The sequence below is a fragment of the Misgurnus anguillicaudatus genome, chromosome 16, assembly GCF_027580225.2.
Source record: "Misgurnus anguillicaudatus chromosome 16, ASM2758022v2, whole genome shotgun sequence".
NCBI classification, from domain to species: Eukaryota; Metazoa; Chordata; class Actinopteri; order Cypriniformes; family Cobitidae; genus Misgurnus; species Misgurnus anguillicaudatus.
The window spans coordinates 23,441,201-23,456,925 of record NC_073352.2 but is presented as its reverse complement, the minus strand read 5'-3'; the positions used below and the strand labels follow the sequence as shown (position 1 = coordinate 23,456,925).

General features: G+C 35.8%; 2 protein-coding genes across 2 annotated transcripts; both read left to right on the top strand.

Moving 5' to 3' along the window:
* The first annotated feature begins 166 nt into the window (after positions 1–166).
* tspan6 (tetraspanin 6) lies at positions 167–4,660 on the top strand. The gene is made up of 8 exons (XM_055177883.2): positions 167–398; positions 1,621–1,809; positions 2,077–2,151; positions 2,808–2,903; positions 3,021–3,182; positions 3,263–3,346; positions 3,440–3,524; positions 3,626–4,660. Exons 1-7 carry the CDS (start codon positions 312–314, stop codon positions 3,506–3,508), a joined length of 762 nt encoding a protein of 253 aa, XP_055033858.1. The 5' UTR covers positions 167–311; the 3' UTR covers positions 3,509–3,524; positions 3,626–4,660.
* Positions 4,661–4,973: 313 nt separating this feature from the next.
* On the top strand, positions 4,974–6,549 carry mid1ip1l (MID1 interacting protein 1, like). Its single transcript, XM_055177885.2, has 2 exons — positions 4,974–5,133; positions 5,487–6,549. Exon 2 carries the CDS (start codon positions 5,494–5,496, stop codon positions 5,977–5,979), a length of 486 nt encoding a protein of 161 aa, XP_055033860.1. The 5' UTR covers positions 4,974–5,133; positions 5,487–5,493; the 3' UTR covers positions 5,980–6,549.
* Positions 6,550–15,725: the final 9,176 nt, after the last annotated feature.

The following is a 15,725-nucleotide window of genomic DNA, read 5'->3' as shown; positions in this document are numbered from 1 at the left end:
ACACATTTACTTCAGATTGCTCAGAAATATTGTAAACACGGAACTACGTCTTCGGATTGTTTGCATTATTGTTACTGGTTTAACTGGTTCATCCGGCATTTATGTTGTTATATTATACATATATTCTAGAAGAGCTTCTCCGTCGTATCCAGTCTTGGAAACAGGACTTCCTGTTGGGAAAACCACTATCTGACTCCACACAGCACCATCATCACCCTCCAGCTCCCAAACAAACTTAACCAACATACGCAACTTTTCTTCCCGTCCTCTTCATTGGAAAATTTTCCGTCGCTGGAAAATCAAAAGCAGAAATGTCCCCTCCATCCGCACGGCTACAAACCAAGCCCGTTATAACGTGTCTGAAGACGTTTCTCATCTCGTACAGTCTCATTTTTTGGGTGAGTTTTCTTCAGATTTGCTGTTAGCTTGAGGCGGCTATCGGTACGGCTAACTCAAGCTAAACAATAGGCTCAGTCAACTAACAGCTGTTCATCTGAATTTATGCTTCATCTAAAATTCTTTTGCAAGCTGAGAACACATGTTTAATTGTTGTTATTGGTTCTTTGTTTTTGTACGTGAACTTTTAAATATCAACGAACTTATCTTTGCAAAAGTCTTGCCCATAACCTTTTATTGTTTGTTACCGGCTTGATGGATTTGCCGACGTAAATTCGCTGCTAATGCTTTACAACTATGATGTAAAAGATCGATTTTAAAATGTTTTATTTTGCACTGGGAGAAATACTTAAAATTTGAACTTTTGTACTTTGAAAAGAAAACAACAGTTGTTTTGAACATTTAATATATTTACGAAAGACGCTGATATAAATAGTTCATCAAACGTGGCATTACTGGGTGCGAAGTCTACAAAGTAAGTTTATCTCTAACTTACCATTTATTGCTATCCACAGGGATTTTTAACATGCAGGAGAAATACGGCCAAATGGTCGGGCTCCTAACCCCTGCTGAGGGAGGAAAAACATAAAAATCTGGTAGTTCAAGATTTGTATGCAACAGTTTGGTTTTTAAAGTTATTTTAAACAGCTCTCAAATGGGTCAAAACTGATTTTTCTTTAGGACAGTTTGAGTTTTAAACAAATCTTGAACTAACAATAAAGACTAAACATAACTATCAGAGCTTTTTAGATGAAGTATAATAACTAGGTTTGCAGGGTGTCATCACAAGCTAGGATGGGCATCTCACAGTCTTATAATTTATGTGTTTAAAGGGATAGTTCACCCAAAAATGAAAATTCTGTCATAATTTACTCACTCTCATGTTGTTACAAACCAGTATACATTTCGTTGTTTTGATGAACACAAATTAAGATATTTTGAGAAATGTTTGTAACCAAACCGTTTGTGGACCCCGTGTACTTCCATAGTATTCTTTTTTCCTACTATGGAAGTGAATGGGGTCAATGAATTGTTTGATTACAAACATTTTTCAAAATATCTTGCTTTGTGTTCATCAGAACAAATTTATGTTTACATGTTTGTTACAAAATGAGGGTAAGTAACGGATGACAGACTTTTTTTGGGGGGGGGGTGAACTATCCCTTTATGTTGAATCCGTGAACATCACGTCTATAGATTATGCCTGAGGGTTCTTGTTTGTAGTTCACAGGAGTGATCCTGTTGGCTGTTGGAGTATGGGGAAAAGTTAATATAGAGTTCGACCTCCTCCTGAAATTTGACAAGGGGACCAATGCACCATATGTCCTCATTGGGACCGGAGCTGTCATCATCATCTTTGGATTGTTTGGTTGCTTCGCTACCTGCCGTGGGAGTCCATGGATGCTGAAACTGGTCAGTTCTAGAGAGATACAGTATCTTACAAAAAGCTGAATCTTAAGAGTATGAGAATAAAACAAATTTGAAAGATTGTGAGCAGGATAAGTACAGTAATAATAATTTAAGTTTCGATTCTCAAAAGCATTATAAGCCAATGTAAAATATGGCAGTAGCCTAGGGAGATGATAAATACAGTACTGGGGTTAAGATGCTTTTGGGAAGCATGGCTCTGTATGATTTTATTTTCTGTAAATTGTTTATTAATGTTTTTTCCTTATTTAGTATGCCATGTTCCTGATACTGGTGTTCTTAGCTGAACTAGTGGCGGGCATATCCGGATTCATTTTTAGACATGAGGTACATTTATACATTTAAAGTCTGAAATGTGACCCTGTTTTTGAAATCCAGGCTAAAGTCTCATAATCTAAAATTATATTAGGAGCATCAAAGTGAAATTTCTTTAAAGCAACACTAAATAATTTTTTTACCTTAAAATAACGTTTCCAAAAAAGTTTCAGTCGTTCATCCAGTAGAAAAAGTGTGAGCGGCACTTTCACATTCGCTTTGCAGCCCTCTATCGGCCAAAACCGCACTAAAGAAGTTTCCAACCATTGGGTCGCGGTCCTGTAGTTCGAGTGAAAACTACAAAAACTTGCTTTATGGCAGACATACAATCCAATCAGAGCTAGCTTTGCTGCAGTAGGCTAAATTATTTACAACAGTGGGAATGGACAATTCTGCTTCCAACCTGTAGGGGGTGCAAAGAGCAAAAACTCTTTAGTGTGTTGCTTTAATTATTTACACTTTAATTCGAATCTTTGAAATGAACTTACTCCGTATTCATTATATCAAAGTTATATTTTTACAAGATGGTCTGTACACTATGCAGGAAGGTTTTGCGTAGAAGAACAGAAAATGACTTTAGCTGGGCTTTAACTGGCAGGGTCACATACGTATTTCATGTGATATCAGCAGTCTACAACAAAATGGTGATTTTTGTAATATTTACTTAGATTAAAGCAGTACTTCAGGATGTTTATAAAAATGCTGAGAAGTCTTATGATGGCAAGGACACCATGAGTGATGATTTGGACAGTATCCAGAGAACAGTAAGCATGTATTTTATTTTACTGCGAGAATTACACAAGTTTTTTTTTTTTGCTCATTTCATTGTTTATTCACCAGGTTAGTACTGTTATATTAATGTTATAATTTTGTTTGTGTAGTTGCAGTGCTGTGGAGAGACTAACTACACCAGCTGGGTAAACACAGATTACTTTAAGAAAGAGGGTATACCCAAAAGCTGCTGCAATGTTACTGCTGGTGCAAACTGCACTACGACAGAACTTAGGAATCTTACGTTGGCTGATTCAGTGGTGTACCAGCAGGTAAGATGTTACTTAATAAAGCCAGGTATGTAAGACACATCTACAGTTGTAAAAATAAAACAAAAACATTCTCTTTGTAGGGCTGTTTCTCGCTAATGTCTATCACAATGGAGGGTAATCTTGGAATTATTGCTGGAATTTCTTTTGGAATAGCATTTTTCCAGGTACTTTCATGTTAAGTTATTGTTTCAAGAGTTGTTGTTCTTTTTAGTCCATAATAACTTATTTGTTTTAATTTCACAATTCCTTTGTTGCAGGTTATTGGGATATTCCTGGCATGCTGTCTGTCTCGCTATATCACTAACAACCAATATGAGATGGTGTAGTATCCCTACACCACAGGTACTTTTGATTTATAATAATGTGATTTTACCTTCAAAATACTTATGTTTCAAAGAGTGACAATTTATTGATTTTGTACTGTCGCTTTTGTCTTCTTACAGGTTATCAGCTCAAGATACCCGAGGATCTGACATAAGAAAAACCTATTTAGTTTCAGTATTTGTATGTGTGCCTTAGCTTAACATTTCATTTTAGAGAATTTCTACAATGCTGCTTTTTAAAAATTTATATTTCTTGGTAACTAGATTGAGAGGAAACGACCAGTTCCCATGGTATGAGATCATTTTGCCGATTCAGTTATTTTGGTATAGTGTTAATGTAACACAGATTAGATATTCCAGAGTTTGTAGAAAGTACATATGTTTTAGCCAGTGTTAAATCAGGAATGCACAGTACATGGTGTACTTGTACAGCTTATCCTTTGTTTCATTACAGTTAACTTATGCTAAAAACTTGGATCTAGTTCTAATAGTAGTAAAATTTCTTGCATGCAATCTGAAAGTTAAACATTTCTGCAACACGTGTCAAAAGGGAATTTTTGTGTGAGTTTATTTCAGGATTTGTATTGCCCTTTGAGCCACCAAATATGTATTGCATATGGAGTACTGTTCCTATAATAATCAAATTTACTAGTTTTAAAACAGAAACATGTATGCCTGTTTCTATTTCAGTTGCTTTTGTGAATATAATGTGCTTTTCAGCAGTCTTTATTGATGTAGCAGTGATACTATGATTATGACATAATTTAGTAAATAGGAATTATGTAGTTTCTCTTTTGTATTTCTACAAAAATGTGAACATGGGTTTGTCAGGTAACAGTATTTAAAATGTACATACAAAGTAAAGTCAAAGTGGTATAATCAGTTTTTTTAAATCCATCCATCCATTGATTAAGAGAATTAAGATGATGTTTAAATTCACATTTTTAACTATTATTTTTTACTCTTGTGTCATTCCAACATATTCATACAATACATACTTGTCTGCAGATAAACCGTCCTCTAGATTTTATCAGAATATGGAATTGCATTTGGGGCATGTACACCTTTATATCTTTATAAGATGACAACTTTGTCAATAGTCTGTTCTTTTGTGAAAGCTGTAAAACTTAAAAAATAAACTTGTGTTTTGTATGACATGGCATAAGCAAAGATTTAATACCCGGAACCACCAGATGGCACCATCCGTTTATTTATAGAAATGTCATTGTGGTCGTACTTAATAAAGAATTGCCAAACGCACAATTATTAATAACAAGGATTAAAAATCAACTTTTAACCGCATGAAAATATTTAACGATAACACTTAATTAAAGCACGATTTCTGCAATCTTTACTAGCTATTTTAATAAGATAGCTAGCCGTCGAGGCGGGCAGACGTGAAATGTTGCCGCTTGATTGGTCGGGCCACCTGTCGTTCATCTGAACCTCGGAACATCATTGGGTGTATGACACTCGCTTGTCTGCGTCAACGGTATAAATTCTGTCGGTCTCGCACAAACACGCAGAAGAAAGGAAGTTTCTTCTCCATCGGGTCGGTGTGAAGTTTTGGCAACGCCACCAATCCTTTGCCGTCTATTTATTTCAAGCCAAACCCCAATTTCATTCAGGTTAGTGTTTGTGGTGTTTTTATACGTTTTGCTGCATGGTCGTTGGAGTGACGCTTGTCTTGTGTGGATATCTGCACGTACTTTAGTCTGCATTGTTAGTTTCTACACCCACGTTAGTTTATCGATTTAATGCATGAAGTTACGTTTACATTTTGCGTTGACATAATTTGTTTTGATTGTTAGCGACTAACGTTAGTTTGTATTGTTACCTAATGCACGAGACAAGCGATTACATTGTATTAACGACCATTTAATGGCCTTACAATCGGAACATGGACCTAAAACCCAGAATGCATGCGTCGTATGTGTTAAGATTATCGTTAAGTATTTTAATCTAATGTGTTTCATTTCAGCTTCGTCATGATGCAGCTCAGCGACGCGCACTGCAACAAGCACTCGCTGCTCAACGTGATGAACCGCTTTATCGCCGCGGCCAACAACATGGACGAAACCATCATGGTGCCAAGCTTACTACGTGATGTGCCTCTGGAGGAACAGGAGAGTCAAGCATCTGTTAGCCAAAACAATAACGAGCCGTCTTTCCCCAGCAAACAGAGGGATATGTATGAGCACTACCTGCTGCTGAAGTCCATTAAGAATGACATGGAATGGGGCCTGCTGAGGAGAGAGATGGGCGGCAGTGCCAGCTTCCTGGAAATGGCTGTGAAGCAAGAAGGCCCACAGCAGCAGATAAATGGAGATGTTGAGGACTGCCCGGACCTGGAGAGCGAGTTCCACTATCATCTCCATGGACTGTTTGGGGTTCTGTCGAAGCTTACGGTTCAGGCTGACCACCTCACGAATCGATACAAGAGAGAAATTGGTGGTGGTAGCCTGTTGCGATAGGAGTAAAAGTGGACAATTCTTGAACTGTTGGATTGGGAAATTGGGCAGCAGCTGACTAAGGGCTTTAGATTCTTCTCTGCCATCAATGGGGTCTTTCTTTTTTCGAGTTGCGCACAAATCTTGGTGCTTTTATGGTTCCAAGTTAAAGGGCTGTGGGGGGGTATTTAGTTTTTAAACTGATCATTTCAGTGGACTATATCGATTCTGGTTAGACCCTAGATCTTCTTTCCCTCTATACGCCTGGTCAAAAAGCCCTTGACACGTCAAAGCTATGGAAGAATAGGAATGCTGGTAATTCTGTTCTTCTTTGTCTAGTCCATGCCTTTTTTAATCAGGGGATTTTTATGTATTAATGCTGCTCTCGTGCACATGTCCATGCAAAATGGCGTGCCTTCTGTTTGCGGTTCCCACTTGTGCTGTTCAAGTATGTATGCTTGCCATGCATAGTATCACTTTGAACAGGGCCCATGATGTGTTTGTAATGCCACTTGTCTCGTTTGTCCTAAAAGATTTCAAATTTTATATTCTGTAATATAGTGACTTATTAATAAAGAATTAACTTAAATTGTACTGATTTCTGCCTGTGAATTGTACTGCTTCTGTAATGAGTCAAGGTACTAGTGTTTCCAAGTGGGCTGAGTCCAATATCTAATCCTAAATAGAGCCAGTGAGTGTCGTTAATCTGGTTTTGTAAGCGCTGTATCAATTTAGCTACCATGTTATGTCTCGCAAGGGCAGATTTAAGCTTGTCTGCATTCATCCCTATTCAGCAGTGTTTGTGACCCACCCTATACCACAAACGGTATAAACTATATACTGGCAAAGAGTATAGGAAGACAACATCCTAATCCAGTGGTCACCAACCCTGTTTCTGGAGACCTACCCTTCTGCCTACTCTAGATCCAACCCTGTTTCAGCACACCTGTCGTCATTTGTGTTAGATGTGCAAAGCTTGATTGGCAGGTTCAGGTGTGTTTGATTAGGGTTGGAAGCGAACTCTGCAGAAAAAGTAAATCTCCAGGAACGGGGTTGGTGACCACTGTTCTAATCTAAATTGTTCAAAGTGTCTTAAGCCATAAAGTGTCTGGAGAAGATTATCGGTTCATGTGTACCGCGGTCACAGACTCTATGGGTCGCAGTAACTTTCAAGGGACAGATCGTTTTGTTTACCCAAATGTAAATGTGTATTTCCCTAGTAAATGCATCTTGTTGCACTTTGTTTCCTGGATGAAAATGAATCACAACTGATTTTGGCAATTCTACACTTAAGCCATTATTGTGGTTACTTTTTAATCTAGTGTATCCTGGTGGATACGATGATTAAACCTTAAGACCACAGTCATTATTAAAGCAAAGAAAGTCACAGACTTTGCATCAAAAGGGCAATTCCATGCAAATGCCAACCCTATCATGAAAAAGCACGTTTTTAACCATACTGGTATCTCACAATTCAATATCTCATGGTTTAAATACTCATGCAATGTCTTCATACTTTGATTTTTCCATACAAATGCAAATTTCGGAATTGTCACATCCATAACATGGAAATGTCACGTCCATGATGCTGTTTCTTTTTCATAAATGCTCATACAAATATTAAAATAAATATTGTTCTTTGAAGAGCCATCTCTTGTGCCTTTTTAGTTTACAGAGTTCTTGTTGTCTCCCCAAAACGTATGTACTTTTGTTGTCATATCCATATTGCATACATGTTTTCCTTATCTAAACAAAGTATTACAGAATGATATTCTTCTGAAGTCTGGACTCGTTCATCAGGTGTTTAGTAAAATATACTGACGGTTTAATATATTTGTAATGAATGCATTCTCTGAGAAATTATCTTTTAAGAATCCATAATGCTAAAAAATAATCATAAATCTCTTTAGATGAGCATTATGGTATATCAGACCAAATGCATTCAGTCCATCTGTCCATTCAAGTGAAATAGGTCAGCGTGAATCACGCAAACTAGGCCAGGCAGCCAAAGGAACAAATCTGCCATATGCATAAACCTGCAACTTAATGACACTATAAATGTCGTTTTAAGGCAAATTAACATGTTGCTAGGAACACTGAAGCAAAGCATATTTAATTTAGCATATATAAACTGCTTTATCTAATCTACAGTGTCTACAGGATTTATGTGCACTGAGATTTGTCAATATAAAGATTTTGACATTGAGACAAATGATATATAATTGCATTCTATGGATTCTACAGAATTCGTTGAGTTTATAACTCAATCACATATCTGCTTTCTCCTCACTGGCAGTCATTTTGGTGCTTTAACACATTCACGTTTTAATTTATTAATAACTTGGACAAGAGTTTGTACATTTTTGCACAATACCAAGAAAGATAACCAGCTCAAATTTAGCAACCAAAACAGACTGGCATAAGGTAAACAACTAAGAGACTTAAAAGATTTAAAAATGCCTGATTAGATTATATTACGTGTATTGAGGGACTACGTGACTATGCAATCAAGATCTGTCTGGGCACATTCAGTCTGCAGGCCAATATCTAACAGCCTTCTACATGCCCTTCTAATGCATCTTGGCACCCACCAAAGAAAGTTGCTCAACAAATGAGAGTCATGCATGTGCATGAAGTGGAGGCGGGCACAAATCTCTTATCTGACTCTTCAATCGTAGTGAAATTTTAAATGATATTGATTGCTTGATAACTGAAATATTTTCATTCGCATGAACCAGTAAAACATGACATTTAGGCATTTAGCAATTTTGTCCAAAGCGACTTACAAAGATTAGGAAACAATAAAAGCGATACAGTACAGAAGGTGCTTATAACAAAATACCAGTTTTCATTATTTCTAAACAATACCTGTTGGAGACTATTTTCCATTAAAAAAATCTTCACTGGAATTTAAATTAGTTAACTCAAAGCTGTTCAAACAGAGAAATAGCATATTTGAGAGTTGGTTTTATTGTATTTTAGAGAAGTGATTTTCAATGTATAGACCATTTCAAAAGATGTAAACACTACTGGTCCAGAAACACTTCCTGTTTCAGTTTGTGACTGTTTCTTTATTATTTCACATATATCATTATCTTTAAGATGTTTAACTTTTTGATTCAGTTCTATATGTTCTGTTGGTTGTATTTTTATCCCAAAGTTTATCTAGTGTTAAAAAACTGAAACAGGAAGTGCTTCTGGACCAGTGTTGTTTACATCTTCTGCTTAACATTACTTAAAGATTTTTTGCATATTGTTTTAATAAAATTAAGGCGCTGAAATCAATGCCACAGAATATATTTCTATATAATATCCACTATTTTTGGCTTTCCAAATAATCTGTTAAAGAACCATTTATCAAGCACTACATTCAAAGCCTTGTTGTAGTATATTTTTTAAATGTACACAAAACAAGAAATGATCTTTAAATGATATTATTAAGAAAGTCTTATAAACCAAAAATCGCTATAAAAATGAGGATTTCAAGACCTCAGGTGAATGAGCTTCTCGGGCTGGCCTACAAATTGTCAAGACAAGCTCTGCAAGACAAGAAATGTAAATAAGTCTCTGGTTAAACTGAAGCCTGGATTATTTTTTGTAAGGTATTATGTTAGGTAATAGTGAGACAATCAGCTGGTTTAGCTAATAAGATGCTCACCCCACTCAGCTAGACAATACTAAGCATTGTGCTGTGTAATGACAGCCTGTCCATTCCATTACAACATGACCAGCCTCACTCTGTACGAGTTTTCACACCATTTACTGGGCATAAAAATCAACCACGGATATGTTACTTCGTCTTGTTTCTTAAAAGGAGGCTTAAAGTGACTTATGTGGCAATTTCCCTTAAATCTGCAATGCCCGTGAGAACAATTGAGGCATAAATGTAAAATAAAATAAAAATATTTTATTGCACTCTGTTACTAAATAGATGAATGCAAAACCTGAATATTATTTTTAATGCATTTGATAAGTTCATTTAGACATTGCATTTGAAGTATAGATTGTTTAATTCATTTCCTTTGGAATGCAACCCATGCATTGTTAGCAGCAGCATGGAACAAGACCACTATGCATAACAAGTATCTGCAAAAGATTTCATTAGAATATCACCAAATCTCGACAATGTTTAAGGTCAATAGTGTTATATTTCCCACACATTATCTCAAAAGTAAATAAGGAGTGCACAATTCTCTGAAATAACACTGAAATTAAGCCAGATGCATAAATCGACCTTAAGACTGCTGCTGTGCTTAATATATCTATATTGAGCTCTTTGTGCACACTGCAAAGCTGACGTACATCCTGATCTATCAGGAAACAGAGCCTGTAGAAACTCTAAAATGTGTATGTGTCAACAAAGAGTCAGCAAAGAAAGAGCTCTTGATGTACCTAAAAGGTCCCGATGTTGACATTGGACTGAATTTCAAGGCTATCTTTAAGGAACACCGCAGTGTAAGTATTATTAAATATGAGACATGAACTGGCAGCAGCCTTTCCGTGCACGAGCCGCACATGCAGACTACGTATGATATGTCAGCGTGCTTCATTCGCGGAACTGAAAGAATGTCGGGGCAGCTGAGGTTACATAATAAAGAAGGCGTGGTTTTTATTTGAAGTCGTATACAACCCGGTACACACTGTTGACTTGGTTTCCTCCACCCATTACTGTAACTCACACAGTGCTCGTGCAGGTCTAGATATGTTTAGGATTATAGACGGTTTCAGTGGCAACAATAAACATAAACGGCTTTTGTGGACCAATGCTGATAGACTTGCGCATAGAATCAGTAACAGAGTCCTCTAGAGTGCATTATTTCTGATAACAAGCTAAAAAAAATAACCATAGTTCAAATCATAGCTAAAGTATTTTAACCATTACATTAATGTATGCTACAGATTCTTGCCTGGCTGCCAAATTCACACAGTGGTGATCCATGTTCATGTTCAAAACCGAAACATTCGCCAGACCGATAAACAAGCACAGACCGGAAGTTAAATTCGGGCCTGAAGCGTAACCGCGCCAACCCGCGTGCATATGATGGAAGTTTGGACTGTCTGTAAGAGCCTTTTCAGTTCATTATGACTTCTCTGGCTAGACCAGTGTGCTTGAAAATAACAAATGTGAATGAAAAAATAATAAGCGTGAATGAAAAAAATAATAAGCGTGAGTCAGAACTTCAAACACATTTAAAATGATATTGCACAGAACTGGAACATAAATGTAAAGCTATGCTTTGTTTTTTACTTCTCACTAATATTTTCTGCTCATATTTTCATTTTTTGTATGCTTGTGCTGTTGTTTCCACATTATGTGCTTGCTTTTCATGTAAATTAGGGTGGGCTTTAGTGGTCCACTAGTTCTAGATTGACAGGCAATCTAGCCAATCAGGCAAACTGATTTTAAACAAAGAAAACGTGATTTTGTATGTTATTCTGATAACTTGGCTTTCTGTGAAATATAATTTTAATTGTGTTTAAAGTTCTGATTCGCGTTTATTATTTTTTCATTCACGCTTATTATTTTCTGGGTCATGATCGCAATACATTAGGCGGGAATTTTACCCCATATGCTTGCTTTGAAATTTTTCACTGTCAAATATTTTTGCAAGATTTCTAAATTTACATGGTTAACTTTCATTAAGTGGATTGGAAAATATAAAATTTACTTATTACTTGTATGCAAATGAATCATACTGATTGTCAGTATTGGACAGATGCCCTAAAATTCTGCATTATGCATAAGACTTTCATTTCAAGTATTTATCGTTCAAAATTAAACCAGAGCACTAATTATATCACTTAAAATTAATAGTTTTACTATTAATATTTGTGATCCTGTCTGTAAAATCCAGGCTAAAGTCTCATAATTATTATTAGATTATAAGCAAGTTTCATTTCAATCATTGATTTCATTCTTTGACATGATCTTACCTTACTCAATATATAAATATCAAGGATATATTTACACAGAATGTTAGTTACATTGTATAAGATTATTTATCTAAGTAAATCACAAAAAAATAAATTTAGCTGGATTTTGACAGATTGGGTCACATTTTCTTAAAATTTTAATTATACAGTTGTGTTTATAGCGTAGATTGCTCATAAAATCACAACTAACTTGACTTATCTGCTATATAAATACATTTAAGTCTGCTTTTTGCATTATAATCACAATGTGCAGGTGCAAGATGTGTGCCTGATATGTGATCCAGTCTACCAGAGGCCAATAATATGTGGCACTGGGTAAATGCCAATCTTTCTATACTTAACATCCAAGAGCATTTCTCAGAGATGAGCACTGTTCAGAATAGCAACAGATCATGCATCCGTGAAAGCCCTGCTATAAATAATGGGAAGGTATTGAATAAGTCACACCGGTCATTTCAGGTTCTTCTCTGTCATTACTCAGCATGTCTAAGTAGTTAAATTAATGCACCGTCGGAATCTCTGTCCTCTGCTTTGACAACTGTTAAAACCAGACAAAAGCAGAATCTAGGCTAACTAGAATGGGATAATGGTTTCTTGTTAACATGTATAGTGCCCACTCAGGTTGTATGGCATTTGTAACCGTCTCTGTGCATGGTGTATAAAAGGGCTGCCCAAATGGGAAATGCTAAAAGGGAAGTTCTTCTGTGGCGTGAGAGAAACAAAACATTCAGGGCCGCCCCTTTGTGAGAAAGCTCTTACATAATCTCAGCCTGAACAAAGACGAAAACCAGTTGACCCTTTTCGCACAGATTTTTAGTATGGGGGTGTCAATTTTAAAGTCTGTTTAACTCTGTAATCCTGTTATGTAATCAAGCTTCTGACTTTAGACTTTTGCAGTATTGGTCAGTTTCAAGCTTTATCTTTGCAGAGAGGTTCACAATTGAAGTCAAATGTTTCACTGTGATATCTCTCTGAGCATGTAAAACACATTGTGCATCAGTTAATTTGATTATAATGTTAAGAAATAATTCTGTACATAGTGTGAAAATCTTGACATTTTTTGTTTCTAACACTACGGTTAATACCATACAAGTTAGTTGTGCATGCATAACTGTCAGTATGGCACGTTGAGACTTGTCCTAGATTTAGACCTATTGCAGTGTAGCTCCAAAAGCCCTAGCCAATGAAAAATGCCAGATCCAGTGGGTTTGGTGAAGGAGTGGCGTGAGTCCTTGCATGATGCAATGGGGTTTGTCTCAGAGTAAGAAAAAATGTCATGACCGGTCATCCTGGTTAATTTGTTCTACGTCATCTATTAATGCATCTCATGTTAGGTTCAAAAATAAATCTGTTATTGATTTTTTTATGTATTTTCCCCCCCAAAATCTTAAAATATGACAAAGAGGGGCTGTTAACTGACAAGAGTACAGAGCACAATAAACTGCAGTAACCTCCCGTACTTAGATAACCTCTGTTCTGAAAAGCAAGCAACCCCCTTGCTTGAGTGTAGAAGGTTCCCTTTGTTGCTTTAGCGTAAGTTAAAGATTACAAAGCCGTTGACAGAATTGATTTCTGATTGTTTATGCTGCTTCTAAATCGATCTTTGACTGCTGTCTGTATAAGCCTTTATTTTTAAATGAGGTGCTGATGCAGAGCGACAGTCAATGTTAATTGAAGCACGCTTGGTTTAGTCCCTGTCTTCGGGGCAACCTCGACTCATCTTTCTCACGAGTCCGCCTCACCTCATTTCGGTACCGTGCAGTATAATTTCTTTTCGCTCTTTTGCATATAAACGGCCTACAGCCACTCAGCATTCTCCCTCCATCCCAGTGCTTCAATTTAGCACCTGGCAACCAAACTAACCAGCCATTGAGACTATTGAGTTAATACTCACAGCAATGATATGCATATTAAAAAGCATCAGATTAACTTGTGTTTTGATTTAAAGTGTGTGGGGATATAAGGATAGAAGTGACTCATGAATTTATAGACATTCCAAAACAAACTCACTTACATGTTAAAGGATATGTTTAGCTGTGTTCAGTTTAAAAAAAATCAAAAAATAATATTAGTGTATAAATGTTAAATTTTTTTACATTTACGCATGTGGCAGACACTTTTATCCAAAGCGACTTACAGTGCATTATAACGTACACTATAAATTATTTGCTGCCACGACCCTTTAAGTTTGATCAACTTGGATTTACAAGTCATTTTAACTTGATTTATCTTGACAATAGATGAGTTGCGCAACTTATAAAATGAGGTTTTATTTCATTCACTAATTTCAACTATATTTTATAAGTTATAACAACTCATCTCTAGTCAAGATAGATAATAGTAAGTTAAAATGTAATCCAAGTTGATCAAACAAAATTTTTAAAAGCAGCAAAGACTTTTTTAAAGTGTATACATTTATCATTATGTGTGTGTTCCCTGGGAAAAACCCACAACCTTTTGTGCTGCGTAAGGGAAAAGATTAATCGCGATTAATCGCATACAAAATAAAAGTGATTTTTTTGCATAATATATGTGTGTGTACTGTGTGTAATTATTGTGTATATTTAACCACACACACATACATAATCTGACAGTTTTAATTTATATATCAATTCTTTTAATTTATATATAATATAGAATACATAAAAATATAAATAAATATATATACATGTAAATGTTTCTTAAATACATACGTGAATGTGTGTGTATTTATATGTACATAATAATTACACACAGTACACACTCATATATTGTGCCAAAAAATCACTTTTATTTTGTATGCGATTAATCGCGATTAATCTTTGCCCAGCCCAAGCATGCGTTTAAACAACTTTGTTATGCAAGTCAATGTGAATTTAAATAACTTATTAAAACAAGTTGAAACTGTTTAACATAATTAAAAAAAGTTAAAGTAAAAAGATTATTATTTTTTTTTTGCAGTGCATTGAGCTATAATACAGGAATATTCATACAGGAAATCATTAATAGATGGATGAGTAGTTGCTTTAGATAAAATTACTGTAAGCATTTTGATTAACTCTTTAAAATGTAAATTTAAAATGGAGTTCATTATACAGACAGCTGTTATCTGTAAATATTGTGTATACACTGACACGTTGAAGAAAGGTAAATCAGAGGGCAGGTTTATTGTTTAATAACTTTGCAGTTGCAGCAAACGCTGACTCAACATTCACTCTGTTGGCCTTTTGCAGACTCTGATTTCTAAATTCTGTCTTGCTTCTTTTCCCATGAGCACCATCCATTTCTCAAGAGTCAGTACCTCTACTGCATCACCCTCATTCTTTAACCTTTGACTCTGAATGACCTTTAGCTTCTGCCCTACAAACTATTGATATCAAATTGTATGTGTTTTAGTGATACAACCAGGGCTGCAAATAGGGGGAATGCAAGGGGACAGAGTCCGAGGAGTGCATTTCAAGTGGAAGCGGATTTCCACCTCAACCCATGGTTTAAATGTTTAAAATGGTGGAATTGAAAAGAATAAATATTTAACGTAATAGCATTTATGACTCTTCATTGAGTTGTTTTATTGCAACTATTTTTTTTATAATGGACCATCAAGCTTGTGACATAACACGTTACAGTCACGGGGCACAGGATGACTGCTTTTTCCTCTTATTTAAAATATAATTTTCACACACAACTTTTTTTTAACCTAAGGACAAATGTATTGTTAAAGGAGACATTTCACAAGATTTTTTTAAGATGTAAAATACATATGTGAAGTTCTAGCACAAAATACCGTATAGCTAATTTATTATTGCATGTTAAGATTGACACTTTGTATGTGTCCTTTTAAATGCAAATGAGCTGAT

Excerpts from the sequence above, each read along its gene's own strand:
- tspan6 (XM_055177883.2), top strand. The coding sequence starts at position 312 with ATGTCCCCTCCATCCGCACGGCTACAAACCAAGCCCGTTATAACGTGT. Across the intron at positions 1,810-2,076 it reads GTCCATGGATGCTGAAACTG|TATGCCATGTTCCTGATACT; the intron begins GTCAGTTCTAGA and ends TTCCTTATTTAG. Across the intron at positions 2,904-3,020 it reads TGGACAGTATCCAGAGAACA|TTGCAGTGCTGTGGAGAGAC; the intron begins GTAAGCATGTAT and ends TTGTTTGTGTAG.
- mid1ip1l (XM_055177885.2), top strand. The coding sequence starts at position 5,494 with ATGATGCAGCTCAGCGACGCGCACTGCAACAAGCACTCGCTGCTCAAC.